Genomic DNA, 21,345 nt, shown 5'->3' with positions numbered 1-21,345 from the left:
TGGGTGGCTCAGGTGGTGAAGTGTCCGACTTCAGTTCAAGTCATGATCTCATGGTTTGTGAGTTTGAGTCCCACATCGGTGTTGATAGCAGAGAGCCACTTCAGATCCTCTGTCCCCTTCTCTCTCTGCCCCTTCTCTGCTCTCTATTTCTCAAAAATAATTTTTTTTAAAAAAGAATTTATCAAAAAGTGATGGCAAGTTTATTTTATGTTTACTGGTAGTAGGAATTGCTTTAAAAGTGTCATGTCTCCTTTATCATAATTTTCAATGTGCTATCATCCGTTGATTAAAGAAATGAATGAGAAGACACTCAAAACAACAGTACTGAGGATTCTGAACCCAGTTGGGGAAAAATAAGTTGTAATTTTTACGTGTGTCTCTCCAACTCTTCAATTTAAAAAGCGTAGATAATGTACTCACTGTGGCCATGTCAATGGAAGCTGTTGCTTCGTCCATGATGAGAATGCTGCTTTTGCGGACAAAGGCCCTGGCAAGGCAAAACAGCTGTCTCTGTCCAACGCTAAAGTTCTCCCCACCTTCAGTGACAACTGCATCTACATCAGAGAGAGAAGCAAGGATTTCACTAAAGAAATGCTACTAACATTTTCCTTGAGCAAAGTAGGGGAAAATAGTTATGTCCTACAAGAGCATGCTGGACCTCAATGTACTGCTGCGAAGATTTCATAGTGGGAGGGCAAAGAGGAATTTTACTTTGGGAAAATGAAGATGATCCTGGGCCATCCTATCTTTGACAACAGATTGTAAATTACCTCCTTATACTAGGATATAAAATACATTCGGCATCTTGAAGACTGGAAGACCTTAGAGGTCATTTAATTATTGAACATAATTATGAAGGGGGATTATTTATTATAATTATCTGAGGCCCAGAGAAATGAAGTGGCTTGCCCGTAATCACATAGCTAATTTGTAGTAGAGCTTGATGAGAAACAGAACATTCTTGACTCTAATATCCATTCTTTTTTCATTATACCATCCCACTGGACTGTAAGGTCCATGTGGTTAAGGACTGGGTTTGTTTTTGTCCATCAGTGTGTCCATCTGACATAGTGGCTGAATAAAACATTGTATAGATAGATGAATGTTACATCCTCATTATCATTTTTGTTTGCTTTCATCCATATGTCATAAACTGTCCTACTATGAAGTTAAGATAAATTCTGTTTCCAAAACATCTCTTTTATTAGGTTTCAAACACTTCTTCTTAGGGTCCTGGAGGTAAATTTCTATTGATCATGTTCTCATTGCATCAAATTTTTATAATTTTTCACGCTTGGGAGCTATGCCTTTATTCTCCAAATTTTAATTTACATAATAAATAAGGAGGGTGATGGAGGTGATGAATATTCTTCATCCGAGTTGGCCTGAACCAGATCTTTATCAAGCAGTTGATATAATCTTTATGGGGACAATGAGCATAAACAACACTCAATTACATTGTGTAAATACAATCCCCTGTTGCTTACACTGTACCATAACCCTTGAACATCATGCCCATGATTCAAAACAGGTGCATGCATCTTTCATGTGAAGTGAAGAGGACTATAAAGTTTTCATTGCCTGTATTCCAACTACTAACGGTGTGAGTGTCTGTACCACGAGAAGGGTATATACGCATTATCAATTTCTCAAGTAGACTTATTGGGCTTACCATGAGAGACGTCAAAAATTATGATAGGAAAGTTCTTCCAGACCTCTGGAATTTCTCCCACGGTCTAACACTGGCAAGGTCAATAAAACTACCCTTAAAGACATGCTATCTCAATTTCTCTTTGTGGGATGCCTTCGCCTTGGAACCTAATTAAAATCATATTGTTTTTGAGTAGGTCCTCCTAACCAAATAAACTAATAATAAACATGGTTTTATTTTGGAGGCTGATTTTCTTTCTAGATGCCAATACAACACAACCAATATGGGAACTACATGTTATTTATTAAAATTAAAATTTATTAAAACAATTTTTATTAAAATTAAAATAAAATTTATTATTCATTAAAATAATTAAAATAATTTATTAAAATCTAATTTAATAAATGTTTGATTTATTCATATTTAATAATTAAGTTAAATTAATATTTAATTTATTACTATTTAATTTAATCAACCAGCTCTGATCTTTCTTTTTTTTTTTTTTTTTTTAATTTTTTTTTTTCAACATTTATTTATTTTGGGACAGAGAGAGACAGAGCATGAACGGGGGAGGGGCAGAGAGAGAGGGAGACACAGAATCTGAAACAGGCCCCAGTCTCTGAGCCATCAGCCCAGAGCCTGACGCGGGGCTCGAACTCACGGAGCGCGAGATCGTGACCTGGCTGAAGTCGGACGCTTAACCGACTGTGCCACCCAGGCGCCCCATGATCTTTCTGATTACTTTCTTAAATGAGTTAAGATTTTTTTTTAATGTTTATTTATTCTTGAGACAGAGACAGAGCATGAACAGGGGAGGGACAGAGACAGAGGGAGAAACAGAATTTGAAATAGGCTCCAGGCTCCGAGCTGTCAGCACAGAGCCTGATGCGGCCCTTGAACCCACGAACTGTGAGATCGTGACCTGAGCTGAAGTCGGATGCTTAACCAACTGAGCCACCCAGGCACCCCATAAATGAGTTCAGATTTTAAGTCCAAAACAATAAATATTCATTTTTATGAGTTGAACACTGCATTGTACACTTTGTTGTTTTGGTTTGTTAATCACTTTCTTTCATTATTCAAGTTGTTGTTTTATTCTGTCATCATTTGCCAGAAGTTGTCTACCTTACTCTTGAGCTAAATTTATATCAGTGATTGTTTGAGTACGTGTTTTATCCCTTGCACAGGTGGCTAAAACTGATACTGCAGCAAGGTCATAGAAAATGATGTCTTCACAAAATTATGTTACATAAATATAAGAAACAGTCCCTCCTGGGAACAAAGAAAATGGTTGCCAGTGTGGAGAAACTGCCTGCTCCTAAATGGTACCTCCTACTTTGAACTTAGTAGCCTCTTCAATCCTTTTACTCATTTACTGAGGGTTAGAGGTCATGTAGATCATGTGAGTAGAATGATCACAAGGAAATATTCTGATTAAAATGACCTGTACCACTAAAGGTGAAAAGACTGAAGAGTTAAGTGTATTAAGAGGAATATTTTGGAGTGTTCATATAGAACAGAATTTGTTATAAGGTTCATCCTTTTGCATCCCATGCAAATCATTAGATTTTAAGTGTCCTAATGACCTTTTGGAAATTATTTTAAATATAAGGGGATTTAATATGAATTATGTAATTCTAGCATAAAATATAGATAGAGATATATAGAATTAATTGCATATGTTAAAATAAATGTATTCTTTAGAAAACATACCTAGACCTCCTGGCAGGGATTTGACCATATTCTTCAGCTGAGCAATTTCTAGAGCTTCCCAGAGTCTGTCATCTGTGCATTTACACTCTGGATCTAAATTAAATCTGTAGGGGAAGAAATAAGTTATTTAGTCAATAAATAAAAATAAAGGAATTTTTACATATGCTTGCTTATTGCTATTCTTTCCTGAAAATGTAAATCCTGGGGTACCTGGGTGGCTCAGTTGGTTAAACATCCAACTCTTGAAATCAGCTTAGGTCATGATCTCAGGGTCGTGAGATGGAGTCCCTTGTTGGCTCTGTGCTGGGCATGGAGCCTGCTTAAGATTCTCTCTCTCTCTCTCTCTCTCTCTCTCTCTCTTTCATTCTACCCCCGGCCCCCTGCACTCACACACGTGTGGTTTCTCTTTTTCTAAAAAAAAATGTTAAGTCCTGTTTGTTTGGGTTATTATTTTATCCCCGGTACCTAGAACAGTGCTCAGGATAGAGCAGGCATTCAATTCATGTTTGATGAATAAATGAATGACCTCAATGTTATGAACAATGTTTTCTGATGATACAGTTAGTATATTTATACGTGAGACATGACATGGTAAAATTCATTATGTGTATTTATCCAGTTTCATATTATGTTTATGTAACTTGAATAATGTCTAGCAAAGTGTTTCCACAGAACTGATGATTATATGGGAACATATAATGATATCTTAGATGAGCTGTGCTGCACCAACCACAGTAGTAGTATTCATCATAAATATATTCAGAGATAGAAATTCACTATGGTATCACTAAATAACTTGATACATCCACAACTTTTATTTATTTTCTTCAAATTCTTTTTTTTGAGAGAGTGTGAGTGGGGGAGGGGCAGAGAGAGAGGGAGACACAGAATCTGAAGCAGGCTCCAGGCTCTGAGCTGTCAGCACAGAGCTCAACGTGGAGTTCTAACTCACAAACCATGAGATCATGACCTGAGCCAAAGTTGGACTCTTAACCCACTGAGCCACCAAGGTACCCCTATACAACTTTTAATTAAAATGATTTTACAGCTGAATATTGAGCAACCTTACATACATTTTCTCTTCAAGGCAAAAAGAAGTGGCAAATACTTCTTTGTAATTAAGGTAGAGGAGGGGAGCCAGAGAGAACAAAGGATGTATGGAATGAGAGACATGACCCGGCAGATAATGCCATGGTGGGCTTTGGAGTCAGACGAACATTATTTGGAATTGGAGTTCTACCACTTACTAAGTGTATAAATAAACATGGACAAATTAGAGCTTCTCTGAGGTTTAAAATTTTCATATGTAAAATAAGGATAATAATATGTATACTAGAGCAATGCTTTGAAGATTTAATGAGACAATATATTCAAAGCACTTAGAAGATAGTAGATACCTAGATACTGCCATTCTTTCTTTCATTTTCTTTTTTTACTGTGGGAAACCATAAACCAGGTATCGAGAAGATTGTAGCGGCTTCTTAAAAGCAATTTTGGCTGAAAGAGTAATTGTGAGGGATAGGGGAGCCAAGGGATTCACTGAACTTAATATCTGCTGAGCCCAGGCCAGACGCATAAGCAATAGGCAGGATATCTGTAAAGGCAGAACACCTTAGAAATGTCTGTCAACAATCGCTGCTCCAAGTACAGAAGAAAAAGTAGCTTTTGTGGAGTCAAACTTAAAGAGCAGAGCTCCTAGAAATATATAAGGGACTGGCTTCTATAGGTTAATTCAGCAACTCTAGGGTTTCCCAATCCAAACTGTTGGTCAGAATATTTGATCTTATCATCCTTATTTTGTTTGTTTGATTGCTTTTTTATTTTTAATTAAAAGTTAAAAATTTTTAATTATTTTGTATTTTATAATACATGTGTAATGTATTTTAAGTAGGGCCACACCCAATGTGGGGCTTGAATTCACAGCCCTGAGATCAAGTGGCTTGCTCTATCCACTGAGCCAGCCAGGTACCTCTCTGATCTTATCATCCTGATAACATTATTCACACCTACCTGAAAAGCAGTTCTGAGTAAAACCCTCCCATGAGCCAAAAGGTAAATCCTGAGGCATACAGGTTTCTGTTGAATACATCACCTACCTAATAGAACCACTGAATAGTATTGGATCCTGCAAAATGATTGAAAGTCTAGAACGTAGTGTGTGCAGTGGTAGTTTTGAAATGTCTATCCCATCAATGACAATCTTTCCTGTTAAAGAGAAACAAAAATTATAAGCACGTAGTAAAATCAAAAGAAAAACAATATTGTTTACAAACGGAAAGTACTTGCCGGGTTCAGGGTTGAAACTCAGAAGATAAAGCTTTCCATTTAAGTATTAAAAACATCATTATGCATCTCTAAGAAAAATATACATTTTGGTGATATTTTATCTTATGTATTTTCCCTTAAAGAGATTCTCAGTTTCTATTCAATTTCTGTGGTTCATACAAACCAAAAGTACTTTTTCTCCTTAATGGGTCTTCTTTCTTCCAATATTCCTTTACCCTCCTTCCTTGTTTATTTTCCTTCACAAGATATTCTATATACATTTACCTATCTGTTTTAATTGTCTTTTTCTCCTAACCACAATAATAACTCCTTGAAGACAGTGATTTTTATCTAAATTATTTACTCTTGTATTGATTGAACAGAACATTGCTTTGCAAATAAGAAAGGAAATTCTATGACATACAAATCAAATTTTAATGATTTAGACTTATCAGAGACTTGTGCAATGTTGATGTTTTTTCCTCAAATTGATAAGCTATTTTATCACATCACTTTGTGTAAAGACAGTATTGCCCTATGAAATGAGTGGCCAGGTGAAAAATGGCAGGTGGGAGTCCCTTTTCCAGCTAGATTTAGATTCAAGAAGAAGCAAAGTGATCAACTTAAACTTTCTTTCGGGAGTACCACATTATCTATTAAAATCTTAATAGCTTAATGCTAAATAAGAGAATCAGTCATTGATAGTTCACATGGAGCCTAAATCATGTTTCTGGATTCGTGAGGAAGGAAAAGTCTAATCTAATATGTACAGTTACAGCCACAGGTTTTTTGTTTTTGTTTTTTGAATGAAAAGTGTCAATCAATTGTCTTTGGATTATGTCATTGACTTACAATGCAAAACCACTGAAAGTCCTCAAAGTACCTGTGTATTATTACTCGCCATGGAAGGGCAGGCTGCTAACCCAGTGGCTGATGCCTACTCTGCTTCTGAGTCTAAACCCTAAAGAGACTTCAATTCCTGTTCATCTGCGCTGTTCATAAACTGACCTCTTTATCTCACAAAGCTGTTGTGTAGATTACATTAAGTAATATAAACTGTCAAGTATAATAAAAATGTGAAGTACTATAATTGTCAGCATAATCATTTCAGATAATAATAGGAAGCACTTCCTTGAGCTCATGATCAAGCACATTGCTGGATCCCCTTTTATTCAAGATTGCTTATGTGCTGGGCTATTTATAGGCCACTTGATAGACTAAATAATGTGACATATTTTTTCTAAAGCAAAGATTAAATTATTTCCACGTATCATATTATTAGTAATTTTGTGGATGCATAAATATTTTGTATGTTTTCAACATGTGCTTGGCAGTTTGCAGCTTTGCTGCCTCACAAAATGTTCAACATCATTAAACCATGTTACTAAGATGATAGTAAGATTCATGCAGCAAAATTAATAATGTAGATTACTTATCTCCTTGCATTTTTTTCCTTTGATGGGAATGGATATATTTTTAGTTTCCCCTATTCCTTTCTCTTAAAATGCCACCTGAATCTACTGCTGTTCAAAATGGATGGTACTGTTTTCGTTTTACCAGTTTATTAGAATTCTTCAACAACAGTCTCTAGAGTTGAGTTCAAGGCTAATAATTTTATTAGCAATTCTATGTTCATTCTTTACTTCTAGAGTTTATCTGGGACACCTACCTCAAGCCATGGGTTGCAGGACACAAAGTCCTTATAAATATTCGTTTGTTATTTCTGCAGGATTAGGTAAGTTGATGTTGCATTTTTTTAAGGAAAATCACCATATAGTCATGAAAAAAAAAACTGAGTTAGTAACTTACCATCAAATATATCAACCATTCTGAAGAAAGCCAGAGATAATGATGATTTCCCACTGCCAGTTCGGCCACATATGCCCACCTAAAAAAGCAAACGTCACCCAAAGAGAAGAGGACACAGAAAATGGGCAAAAGTAGTTTTAATTTAGACAAGATACCATGGTGAAACTGCATTTCTATTTAAATAGTTATAATAAATCATTATTCTTTTCTTAGGGCTCCTTTATGTATTATCATTAAGATGAAAACATAGAATCCTCACCAATCTTCAATGACTTCATTCTAGCTCTTTTGATGTGTATGTGGTTGTGTTGTTTTTCCTTTATGGCTTAATTTTTGTGTTTAGTGTATTGTTGGTCTAATAAGTAAGTATTCAACTTTATCTTAGAAGTGATGATATTATAACAAACAAGACTGATTCAATTTTTTTCTGCACATTTTCTCTTTTTAAAGTAACTAAAACAAACCATTTTGGGACTAGAGCTAGTTCAAATGCAAAATTTCTCAAGGGGATGTCCAATATGGCTTTGAGCCAGAAGCCAAAAATTTGGAAAAACACATGTATTGTTGATTTCCCTGATCTTCGTGGGAGACTAATGAATGGCAATGTAACTTAGAGAACATGTATTTTATCCTGATCCTATCTCCCCTCTCTTTTATGTAGATAATTTGATCTGTAAAGTACCAGGAGTGTTACATGAGCCCAGTGAGAATGTACTTGGCTGGATGTCTGAAGAGCTTAGGTAGTGATAAAATGGCTCCATCAAAGGTTTTGTATGAAACAAATGGCAATGAATTCCATACCTTTTGCCCAGGTTTGATGTAAGCCTTGACGTGTTTAAGAACAGGTTTCAGATTATTTTCGTATCTGACACACAGATCATGAATCTTGATCTCCCCTTCCTGTGGCCAATGTTCTGGAACTTGAGAAGGGTCTGGGGGGTGAGGGTGGAGTAGGGGAAGCCAGAGAGAGAGGAAGAGAGAGTGGAATGGAGGGAGGGAGAAAGGGACAGAGAGAGAGAGAAAAGGAATGAGAGAGTGACAGAAAGAAACATACGCATACTGATATACATTTATACATACAAACATATACTTTTTTGGTAAATTTAAAGTAATCCTGAACGAAATGCTATGTCTTTTTAAAATTAAAATTACATTCAGAGTAAAGGCTTATTGATTAAGAACTTTCAAAATAGTTATTTTGTGTTTGTTTTGGAGCATGAACTATCTAATGTCTTTTCTGCATTCCATAACTTGATTCTCTTTAAGATAGTTATTCATTCCTTTGCAGTCAGTCAGTCATGAAACATCTGAGTACTTAAAATGTGAGAGGTATTGTGCAATGTGTTGGAAATATGGAGAGGAAAGACACACCTCATGGTGCTCACTGTGTCCTGGGGGAAGCATACAAGTAAGTTGGTGTCTGCAACACTGCAAGGAGAGTCAGTGATGGAGGCCAACCCAAGGTGCTCTGGGAGCACAGATGGTGGTAACCTGAGAGTTCCGGGAGGGTTTCCAGAGGAGATGGTGGCTGAGATGAGTCTTACAAGGATAAGGGGTGGTGAAATTTGTTTCAAATATATATAAAGAGAAAAAAAGATAAAAAGAAAACCATAGAAAGAAACCATAGTATGTTGGTATGGCCGGAGTAAAAGGTGTGTAGATAGATGATGAGAGATGAGACTAGGGTAGGTGGGTAAGGATCGACTAATGAGGAGTCTAGTTATCTTAGCTTAACTTATCTGGGTTCTGTCCTTGAAGATCTGGATAGCTATTGAAGTATTTAGGCAGAAGAATGCATTTTAAGCATGAAATTAAGAAAGATCATTCCGTCTTCAGTATTGAATTTCCTGCCAATTTTATTCTAGCAAAGCTGAGAATCTCAGTGAGTAGTTTTAAGATCCAAGTTTCTTGACATCTAAGTTAAATTGATCTTGAGAAAGAAAACACAATAGTTCATAGTTTAGGCTAGTAACTAATGTAATAAAGTCCAAATACTTTTTATAATTCTCTTTAAATATTACTAAATAATATCTATTTGGATTCTGGTTGTATCCAAAACTTTTCAGGCCTAAGTAGTCATATTATTTCAGGTATACCTTATAAAGCAAAGTCAAGATGAGAAGGGATTCTCTGGATATTAAAGTGGAAAACAAAAGCAAAACAGTGTCTGACACACAACTATCATTTATATAAAATAAACACTTAAGTGAAACAAAATAATATTCAGAACAATACCCATGGTGCCTTCATAGTTCTCAGACTCCATAGTTAAGAAACTGTTCACTTTCTTCACTGCCCCCATTTGGACCTCCAGGTCAGCCAAGTTCCTCACAACCCAATTCAAATAATTGGTTATCTGCGTCAGGTGACAAAAAAGTTAACACGTTTAAAATAAAGTAGCAATCTTTGTAATCACTGGATATTTTAGGATAGGATGACTTGTACAGTTAGTGTACATCATGTGCTATGACTTATAAGTGCTGCAAGATATCAGAGACCAGGGAGGGTATCATGGGATAAAGCAGGCAAAGAAAGTGTCCACTCTTCTTCAAGTGTCCTCAAATGTCAGTGTTGTGTAAACTGTCCCCTGCTTCCCTGCACAAGTTGTATTACCTGTTTGTACTTCTCTCATTTATATTCATATTCATTTTAGTTTCTCAGAATGGGTTGTCAATGACTTAGGACAGGGATTTCACACCTCGGGAGTGCTCTCACCATAGAGTTTGAGCAGTTTCTAAAAACTGACTCACAGTATAAGAACTGAATCCACACTGTCCTAAAATGCTGAGCTTGTGCCCCATCCTACCATTATTTGCAAGATGTCATTTCATTATGAATTTCAAACTGCTCCTCTAAATCCATGAATAAGAACTGACGATGACTATAGAAAGCACCTCCAACACCACATGAAAAGAGACATTTTCATCCATACCTACCGTAAGTGCATACAGAAGACCCAAGCCCACCAATCCAGAATTGGAAGACCCGCTGATGGATGCAATGGAAGCAGTGAGGACAATGCAAGCTCCCAAATAATCCTAAAAAGGAGCAAGTAAAAAAAATGCTAAAAGATTTTCGTCGAGTTCTCATACAAAAGGTACCAATCAATTTAGAGAGGTGGGTACTAAGACAGTACACATAAATTTCAGGGGAAGGTTACCTAAGATGCGGATGAATGACAACTCACAATATTAGGGCTGGAGTGGGAGTAATTCAGCACTCTCATTGCATCTGTGCAGAAATGGATTCATACAAGTTAAATAACTTGCCAGAAATTAAGCTGCAGTTGGTGGCACCACCAGGATCAGACGTAGGGTTTCTTTTTCTCCTCCCCCACCCTTGCTATAGCATTGTGTTGCCGGACAAGTAATTATTTCGAAACTTGATTTACTACCTTCAATTTCATGTGTGCTTATGTCAGAGTTGTGATCTAGCTCCCTTGTGCTATATAGTAAGGGCTTGGCAGAAATTTGCATCTGGTTAACTTTAGATTCTTGTCTAAACTGTTTGTCAAATATCTAGGCTTAGAGTTTGGGACATTAAGTCTCCAGATTCCATGTAAATAAGGATAAGGGTTTATATTTGTTCTTAAATGGGAAGTATGGGCCTGTCTTAGAGCATCTGGATGAGCTATGACTCAATGGTAAACTCTTTTGTGAAATTTTTAAAAGTTCACTGAGGCCAGTCTTTATCTCAAATAAGAAACAGGGCACAACCATCCATTTTCAAACACCTTGTTCCTTCCCATTTCCCAGCAGTCTTAGTCATTGTTATGTCTTATCATTTGTAAAAGAAATCTTTCAAACTTTTCATGCTGATGAGTCACATGTTCCAGAAGCAGGTAGCATTTCAGGCATGAGCACTTCTACAGTTATTTTAAGTCTCATCTCACTTGTGACCTTTCAAGTCTAGATATGTCTCTGATCCCTCAAAAAAAAAAAAAAAAACAAATACAAATAACTAAATGCTAAGAAATTAATGACAGTAAAAAAAAAAAAAAAGACCTTAATGACAGTAATGGACTGCTTAACATACTGGAGTAACAAGTGAAGTTACTCAAATCATCTCCCATGTGAGCTTTCCGAACTCTTTTTAAAACAACTCCAAAGACCTAGTTCTTGAGGAGCAATCAGTAATCCCAGCCTTGAAATCAGAGATCTGGGCTCAGACCCTGACTTTGCCAATTACCAGACAAATAATTTAAATCCCTTTGAAACTCAGTTTCTTTGGAAAATAGAAATAATACCTAATTCAAAGACTTTGAAAGGACTAAAAAAGATTAAATGCCCATTAGATTTAACCACCTCCATGTATCAGGATGTCTTTTTTCCTCTGGATGATTTTCAAACGTTTGAAGCAAGCTTAAAAGTTTATGTGCATCATAAAACATCAAAGGTTAAAAGAGGCACTAAAATTTAATTCCATAATGATTCCCATGATCTTTATAAAGAATAAAGAAAGAAATCATGCAGAGTTACTCTCTTGAGGCAGTAAATTCCAAAGAGGTAGTAAATGCTCCTTGGATTGCTTCTTCCAATGGGACCATGTGTTAACAACTTGTCACATCCCAATTAGACAGTTCTTCATTTTCCCTTTATTTGAAGCAACAACTACATGGATGCATAATCTAACCAGTCTGGGCCACTCTTACATCTTACAAATGCCAACATGCTCCCAAAATACTTCTAAAATATTTACAGCAATATGAATTTTTCCTTCCAGCCCTCTGTCTAAAGTTAGTACTTTTGAAGTTATGCTGTAAATTTGTAATTTCTATATTATCTTTTTAAAAAGGACTTATAAAAAGTTTCTGTGATAAGTACCAGAAAGCAAGTTAGTATCAGGGGATACTTTGAGCAAGGTCCTCCTTCTCAGTTTGATATAAATAAATACATCATTCAGCTTCTGAGAAATTTCTGTGGGTAATGTACACATTAAGGCTTTGAAACAAGGCACATTTTTATTAATTTATATTCTCTACTTTCTCCCAGCTGGCCTTATTGGGAAGAAGAGCCTCATTCATTCATCTATCTATTGATTTATTCATACATTCATTCATTTATTTTCAAGTCTTTACTTAAATTCCATTTAGTTAACATATAGTATAATATTAGTTTCGGGAATAGAATTTAGTCATTCATCACTTACATACAACACCCAGTGCTCATTACAAGTGTCCTCCTTAATGCCCATCACCCATTTAAACCATCCCCCCCACCTTCTTTCCAGCCACCCTGTTTGTTCTTTATAGTTTACAGTCCGTTTTATGGTTTGCCTCTCTCTTTCCCCCACCCCCACCATATTCATCTGCTTCATTTCTGAAAATCCACATATGTGTGAAATCATATATGGTATGTGTCTTTCTCTGATTCACTTAATTCAGTTAGCATGATACACTCTAGCTTCATCCATGTTGTTGCAAATGGCAAGATTTCATTCTTTTTTATGGCTGAGTAATATTCCATTATATATGTCTACTACAACTTCTTTATCCATTCATCAGTTGATGGAAATTTGGGCTTTTTCCATAGTTTGGCTCTTGTTGATAATGCTGCTAAAAACATCTGGATGCATTTGTCCCTTCGAATCAGTATTTTTGTATCTTTTAGGTAAATATCTAGTAGTATAATTGCTGGATCATAGGGTGGTTCTATTTTTTTTTTTTTAATGTTTTTCTTTTTTTTTTTAATTTTTTTTTTCAACGTTTATTTATTTTTGGGACAGAGAGAGACAGAGCATGAACGGGGGAGGGGCAGAGAGAGAGGGAGACACAGAATCGGAAACAGGCTCCAGGCTCTGAGCCATCAGCCCAGAGCCTGACGCGGGGCTCGAACTCCCGGACCGCGAGATCGTGACCTGGCTGAAGTCGGACGCTTAACCGACTGCGCCACCCAGGCGCCCCAGGGTGGTTCTATTTTTAACTTTTTGAGGAACCTCCATATTGTTTCCCAGGATGGTTGCACCAGTTTGTATTGCCACCAGCAGTGTAAGGGGGCTCCCTTTTCTCCACATCTTCTCCAACATCTGTTGTTTCTTGTGTTGTTAATTTTAGCCATTCTGAAGGTATGAGATGGTATCTCGTTGTGGTTTTGATTTGTATTTCCCTGATGATGAATGAAACTGAGCATCTTTTCGTGTGTCTTTAGCCATCTGGATGTCTTCTTTGGAAAAGTGTCTATTCATGTCTTCTGCCCATGCCTTAACTGGATTATTTGGTTTTTAGGTGTTGAGTTCGATAAGTTCTTTATAGATTTTGGATACTAACCCTTTATCTTTCTGCTGTGCAGAAGCCTTTTATCTTAATGAGGTCCCGACATTCATGTTTGCTTTTGTTTCCTTTGCATCCCAGACATATCTAGTAAGAAGTTGCTATGGCTGATGTCAAAGAGGTTGCTGCCTCTGTTCTCCTCAAGGATTTTGATAGTTTCCTGTCTTATATTTAGGTGTTTCATCCATTTTGAATATATTCTTGTGTGTGATGTAAGAAAGTGGTCCAGTTTCATTCTTCTGCATGTTGCTGTCCAGTTTTTCCAATACCTTTGTGGAAGAGACTTTTTCCATTGGATATTTTTTCTTGCTTTGTCAAAGATGAGTTGACCATATAGTTGTGGGTCCATTTCTGGGTTTTCTATTCTGTTCCATTGATCTGTGTGTCTGTTTTTATACCAGTACCGTACTGTCTTGATCACTACAGCTTTATCCAGAATTGTGATGCCTCCAGCTTTGCTTTTCTTTTTCAAAATTGCATACATTCTTTTAAAAATATAACAACAAAATAATCACTGAGTCTCAACAATGGAAATTAGGCAGTAGCCCTAATATAAACATTATAAAGGAAATGCAAAACATTATGTACTCAAACTCTCTGTCTCCTTCTGTCTCTTTTTCTCTTTCTCTCACCCCTCTCCCCTTCCATTAAAATGACTATGGAATCGTTATATTTTATATTGGGGCTTAGATTCACTTGTTATAGAACTAAATGGTAAATGCAATTAGATGAGTATTTAAATTATTTTCTATTACATTAAAATGGTAATTCTGGTAATAGATAGTTTACCCTGGCAATAAAGCCAGCAAGAGAAGTAAAAACAGATGAAGGAGGGAAAGGAAAAGGCTGATCAATAAGTTTGAGTTAATATATATTTTCTGGCTCTCTTTCATATGGCTAATGTTTTTAAAACTGCTTGTAAGGTTTCCATTATGATAATTAGACACTATTATTTTAATTATTATCACAGTAAATAAAATATGCCAAAATTTACTTATAAGAGATAATGTTTTTGGTTTTTTGGTTTTAAGAGATAATGTTTTTGACATCTCAGTGATAAGGCATAGCTTCTTAAAGTACATTTATAGCACATTTTCAGTGGATGAACACATTTTCAAAATCTACAGTCCACTAAATTCGAATGGATATGAGGGCTTAAAAGCCAGGATGTCTGTACCTATATCAAAGCTATATCAAAGTTATTTTATTTATTATAAAAATATTCTTTATCTTTTTTTTTTTAGAAAGTACTATCCATGTTGTCTTCTGGTTAGACCAAACTAGATATTTTCAGTTCACTCCTAGATTATTTCCACTGCTCAAAGAAATTTTTTTGTAATGAATTTGGAATTTTTTGGAGGCATTTGATCAGAATTTTACCTTGATCTGCATAAGAAAGGAAGCTCTTTTGTGCACAATGTTTATCATGAGAACTCATAGCAAAAATACTAAATTCTATTAACTTCCCTTCAAATAGGACAAGAGTAGAGGTGTGTGAAATTGGTGGATAATGTAAGAGTTTATGCTAGCTCCCTACTTTTTGTTTCTTTACCATTAAACTTAAGCAATGTAATGAATTACAAAGTGATTGTACAGTTATACCTTCTTTCCTTTTTTCGCAAATATGTGAACAACAAAATGGCTTCAAGGCAATTAATTAAGAAAGGAGAAGCAGCTGGTCTGAATAACTCACACAGGAGATCAAATACTTAGCACTTAGTGGTCACTAGGCAGCATTTATTCTACTGCTAAGTCCTTACACATACTAATCAATCAATTCACTGAATAAAAGCACCTGTGGTCAAAACGATACAATGGAATGACAAATTCAGTTTAGGAAATAGAAGCTACTGCTTATGTGAACTGCCAGTTCTCAAAGAGGTCCCCACCAGAGGACCTTTTATCTGTCTAGTGATAAATTATAACTTCCATCGAGTTTGTGAATTCAACACTTCCCTCCAGAAGAGAAGCCTTTGATTTTCAAAGCTAAAAGAGAGGCCTCTTCTTGGATTTCCAGTGATTCAATGGCATCTATCTATCTTTTCTATAGTGAAAACTATAATTCTATAAAACAGACTTGCAAATAGTTAATAGAGATTCAGTCTCTTTCCTTTTGTAGCCCTCAGAAGTACTGGTCTATGGCACCACTGAGTATCTGGGGGAATATATCAGGGCCTCCAAAGTATAAGATCAGTGCACACCTGTCTGTTGTGGAGTTATGAACGCACAAAAAAGCTCTGTGTTGCTTCATAAAACAGGCTCTCGTGCAAGCTCACCCTGAATACTATTTTCACTTCAGTCTGTTGATTCTAAAGACTTTCTTTTTGGCTTCCCGATGTGAATTTTCTTTTATCCTTTCACCACACAGCAAGACAAAGCCTTGGAAAGACAGCCTTTAGATAGAGTTACACAATTTTCGCAAATGGAAACACCGGTGCCAAAGAACTGGAAGTGTTTAGTGCAGAGGGCTGAAGAGAAAACGCCATGTCGAACCAGAGAACGTAAGCAGCATTCAAAGGTTAGGCTGTAGTGACACTCTGCACGTGATTGCGGCCCCCTCCACTTGGCACCCACAGGAAAAATGCTCCCCTCTCTGCCAAAGCAACCTGGGTGGTCACGGTCTTGCTAGTTTTCCTCCAGCCAATTAGTTTGCTCTTTTAGACTCTTGTCCTCTTTCGATGTGAGTGTATGGTGACCTTTATCTTTTTTTGCTAATTCAGAAGGAGTATGAAATGAATACAGTGGTCAGGGCTACCTCTTCCGTAGGGAAAGCTGTTCACTCAGAGAAGGGGAATAACTTGTGATTGTCTTAACTCTCACTTAAGTTGATGAGGGAAAGAAATGAGAGCCATGTATTTAAAATAAATTAGAGAATGAACAAAAATTGGATGGGGCTCATGGATCTTCCCGAATCCCACAAAAGGTGTTTTTCTCTGGTTTCCCTTCCTTTCTTCTTGAGATTTTCTGTCCAGGGAATCCAGTGACATTGCTTTTGAAAGCTCAAATTGAGAATGAAGAGAAAGGGAGGCAAAAAATAGCCACAGAAAACCACAATAAATTTTCTCCCCTTTCTCTTCATTAAGGTGATGAGTGAATTAGAGTTGGTGAAATCCCTAGATCTGCATCAGGATCTCCCCTCACACAGGAGAGCAAACACTTGCTTCTTCTGATTCATGCCCAATGCCCCAACCTTCCTTGTACCACTTTAGTTGTGTTTCTGCTCTGAGAACTCCAAGAGTATTTGCTATAAGCAAATATTTTTCTTAATTTGCTGAGTAATATGGCAAAGAATAGAGAAAGGAGGAGTTATGTCAATACTGTGGGTTAAGTAAGATCAATGCAGATTCACTGCAACAAATAGAAGTTTACATTACTTATTTTTTTTTCAACGTTTATTTATTTTTGGGACAGAGAGAGACAGAGCATGAACGGGCGAGGGGCAGAGAGAGAGGGAGACACAGAATCAGAAACAGGCTCCAGGCTCTGAGCCATCAGCCCAGAGCCTGATGCGGGGCTCGAACTCACAGACCGCGAGATCGTGACCTGGCTGAAGTCGGACGCTTAACCGACTGTGCCACCCAGGCGCCCCATACATTACTTATTTTTTTAATGACTTACAAGACTATGTCCACAGCTGTCGGGGTCAGAGAACAGTTCACACCCTAGTCTCCAAGGTCCTATATCTCAACATTCATGTTTCTGACAAAAGGTCCATTTATTTCAAGCTGAAATTGTGTCTCCAGTGATGTGGACATGTCCACAGGAGGACAGTAGTAATGAGTTCTTTATATGTATACAATTAGGAGAAAGGTTATTTCCTAATAGGAGTTATCTAGTTAATTTATTCAATACTCCTACTGTAGCACATGTTCTTGGATTACAGCATTTATATTCAAATAAATATTCTGATATTTACATACTCTAAATAACAGCCTGGTTCTAACGAACACTCTCAATGTACTCAGAAAAAAAAAAAAAAACAGAAAGAGAGTGAATCTGACTAGTTTTAAGTTGGATCACTGAGGGCTGTCTAGAGGGGTGTGTGTGTGTGTGTGTGTGCGTGCACACCTATATAAACCTATATACACCTATATAAACTTATTGACACACACAATTAGGCAAAAGAGACAAATCATATACAAAAGACTGTGGAACTTGATTTCTGTCTGCAGATATGCCTGGAAGTTTGCAATGAATCAACAAGTTCCTTACAAAATTTACTTTTATCCATAAGAAATAGAAGCCAAAGATTCCTGATTTATTTTTGTATTGGTTTTTAAGGGAGAGCTCTGGTAATGAGATTAGACAGCAAATGTTGGAAGGATTATAACACAGAAAACAAAGACAAGACATACTAACAAATGTATTATAAAGGAACAAAATAGATAGCAAAGTCTGCCCTTCCTGTTTCAAATACCAGTATTTTCTTTCAGTTTCTACAGTTGGAACTAGAATTCTTTTACATTCAGGTTGGTCTGCTGCCTTTTCACTTGGGGGTTAAAGTAACGGGCCATGAGTCAAACTGAACTAAGCCATTCTGAATCTGGCCACTCTTCCTCTCTAATTTTTCCTGACTTCCCCTTTTTTGGCAGTCTGAAGGCTCTAATATCTTGTCTTCTGGCTATGAGAGTAGAACATACGGTTTGCTTGAAGATTCTTGTTAAACACTTGTCCATTAACCTGACAGTAGGAAGTGCAAAAGAGCAGAAACAGGAGTCTGGTCACACATTCACCTCAAGTCCAAAGCAAACACACTTGCCCCTTAAAAAACATGCTTGATCTCCAAGTTAAGAAAAATCAGATAACAAAGGTAACTACTGATATTTTCCCTTGTGGTTTGGGGACATTCTTTCATTAAGCTATTTCATGATTAATTCTGTTATTCAGATATGATTGGGTTTTTTTCTTCCTTAGAGAAAACAAATTTAAACAAACAAATAGAAGCTTAAAACGAGGAATTAGGGTCTGGATAGGATCTAGAAATAAGGTCTTAGTCTGGTTATAAATCCTAAGCAGTACTTCATCTGCTTTCATGCTATCTATATATAGGTAATTCAGGAGACATTTTGTCCTGCCCCAGAGCTACCTGGAAGGAATTTCTTAACAACAACCAATCTAAAATTTGTAAAATATAATTGTCTTATGTCACTGAATAATTTCTATATTATTACTAACATAGTGGAAAAGAATCTCTAAACCAGTGGAAAATCATGACAACTAAAGCTCACAGGGGGCTCTAAGAATCTATATCAATTTGTATCCGTCTATCAACAACTCAAGATTATAACCTAGCCTCCTTCATTTTAACCTCATCAAATTCCTTTCACTATCTGCCCTCTCTGGTCTGTTGAGTTTTGAAAGCCTGCATACAGTAGGGATGTTTAATTAGTAGACTCGATGTCCTTACAATAGTACAGATAAACTTACTTTTCCTTTTGACAAATGGACAGGTAATTATTTTTTAAAAAGTTTACAGACAACTCATCATTACCACAAAAATAGCTTATTTATAGTGCTGATTATGCAGACTAGTCTGCAAACTACATTTCCTTCCTTTCTGGAATTTGTATCTCATTCATCTCCTGGTTCATACTCCAGCTGGTTGGCTTATGAACCACTTACCAGGGTAGGTGCTGTTTCCACTCATTTATTTATTCATCCATTCATTCAAAAGTCATTTGTCGAGTGCATTTGCTAATCAGTGAACTAGAGGTCTTATTATTTTTCATCGCAACACCCCCATATTCTTGTTTCTATTTTACAGATGGGAAACAGGACTCAAATAAATTAATTAACTTGCTAGATTCAAGTCTGCATGAGGCCAAAGCATGTGCCTGTTCTCCTACTTCATAAAGGAAAGAAGAAGGCAACAGATGATTAATTGCAGTTTTTTATGTTTTGTGCTAATGTGATCCTCCACTGGCTTAAAACATAGAAAGTCACCATCTCTTCTAGGCTTGTCCTGCTCAATGAAGGAAAATGAGTACATCTGTTCACTTGTCAAATTTGCTTTTTTGAAAAAAAAAAACTGAAGTTATACAAACATTTGCCATTCCATTAACTTATGTAATCTAGAGACTAAAGAACACAAAATGAATTTTTGCTTTTTGGGCTATTTGTCTTGCCATTAGCTAAAACATTATGACAAATTTCATCTGTAACATAAACAAACCTGAGCTGTTTTAATGTCTGGAAAAGTGAAGTTAGTGCTGAATCTCAGTGCAAGACTAATTTTTACAACTGTCTCCCTCTTTGCATCAGCCCCCTTTTTTTGTTTGGTTTCCATTTCGAAATCATGAAATGAACGTACCGTTCTGACCTCTAGCCATCTGTTGGCTGCTGAGAGAAATAAGTAGGCAATGTTGTTTGTGTCCGTCAGTTCCAGCATACGTTGCTTAAATCTGGTTTCGTGCCTGTAGAAAACAAAATTATTATCATGCTAGCCACACAACAGGAGAAATAATAAGAAACAGTCACACTTACTACTACACTATTTACTCGACAGTGACAAACTGATGGGATGGAATGACTAGTAAATTGACTCCGACTTCAAAATAAAGGCCAGCTGCTACTGCTTTGCTGTATGCTTGCTGGAGAGGGTGTGGTTCGGTGTTTCCTCCTTTCTCAGACCTCCGCTATGAAAAAGAAGCTTTTGGATGACAAATTCCTATTAAAGATCATTTCATAAATTTCCACATAATTTTGTAGCCACAAAGACAAGGCATGGCCTATGTTGCAAGGGCCTTACAAAAACCAGAGTAAGTTGTACAGAAATGCAGTATGCCTACTTTTTATTGCATATTTTACTTTTCCCAATGACACAGAGTTGGGTGGGAGGTGCTGGATGAGGACCAGGAAAGACAGGAAACTATGCACGTGTAACAGGAAAATATATACTTTTAAATATCTACTGCTGCCCAGTGTTTCTGGGAACCAAAGAAGGAAACTGGGTGGCAAGAAGTGGAGGATGGGGGTCCTCGGAGGTGGCAAATGTTCTTGCTAGATGTGGTATCTTACGCTCAAGATTCTAAAATATTTGTAAGGATGGTCATTGCATGGAAGGAACTCTTAGTCTATGGTACCTACAGGGTTCTATGACATATACAGTTTAGATATTGATTCCTGACCAAATTAAGTCCATTCTTGGCAACCAATGCCATCAGACCAAATTCTGTGTAATCCATGTTATAAATGAAACTTCTAAGAAAAATCTTATCCATTTCAACGTGTGAGCTACTCTCTCACAGAACTCATGCTACATGGTGATAAATCTAAATAACAGAAATAGTCTCTTTTCATTTTCAATTATTTTTCCCTGAATAACCAAAACAATGGAAAGCTGGATAATATAATCAAAATAACTGGTTTGAAGGTTGGAAGAAATGCCATATCAAAATGTGGTCTATCCACCCTCTGTTCTTATATGGACTGCTTGACTACATGTTGCATTTATGAGGAATAGCCAAATTTCATTTGACAGCCCAGCAATGATTCCTGTTTGATAACAGATTGCCCAAAGTTTCCCCAAATCTGCAAATCAATTTGCAAAACTTTATATTAAACCATCACTATATCAAAGAATGAAAAAGTCCTGGATGGGGTGTTCCCTTGGCCCATGAAGCCATCTATACAGGCCAAT

At 36.6% G+C, this 21,345-nt stretch overlaps 1 protein-coding gene across 7 annotated transcripts in view; it reads right to left on the bottom strand.

Moving 5' to 3' along the window:
- Window positions 1–21,345, bottom strand: part of ABCC9 (ATP binding cassette subfamily C member 9) — a 130,180-nt gene that overhangs the window by 7,273 nt on the left and 101,562 nt on the right. For all 7 annotated transcript variants that reach the window (XM_040488690.1, XM_040488689.1, XM_040488692.1 and 4 more), the window contains 8 exons: window positions 20,017–20,119; window positions 10,375–10,476; window positions 9,674–9,794; window positions 8,240–8,370; window positions 7,439–7,517; window positions 5,461–5,569; window positions 3,365–3,468; window positions 421–554 (listed from right to left, as the gene is read on the bottom strand). In XM_040488690.1, coding sequence (XP_040344624.1) covers window positions 421–554; window positions 3,365–3,468; window positions 5,461–5,569; window positions 7,439–7,517; window positions 8,240–8,370; window positions 9,674–9,794; window positions 10,375–10,476; window positions 20,017–20,119 — 883 coding nt within the window. The remainder of the gene's footprint in view (window positions 1–420; window positions 555–3,364; window positions 3,469–5,460; window positions 5,570–7,438; window positions 7,518–8,239; window positions 8,371–9,673; window positions 9,795–10,374; window positions 10,477–20,016; window positions 20,120–21,345) is intronic.

This window comes from Herpailurus yagouaroundi, unplaced genomic scaffold (assembly GCF_014898765.1).
Source record: "Herpailurus yagouaroundi ecotype Mexico unplaced genomic scaffold, PumYag 166, whole genome shotgun sequence".
NCBI lineage: Eukaryota > Metazoa > Chordata > Mammalia > Carnivora > Felidae > Herpailurus > Herpailurus yagouaroundi.
Note: the sequence above shows the minus strand (reverse complement) of the source record. Positions and strands in the feature narration are given on the sequence as shown.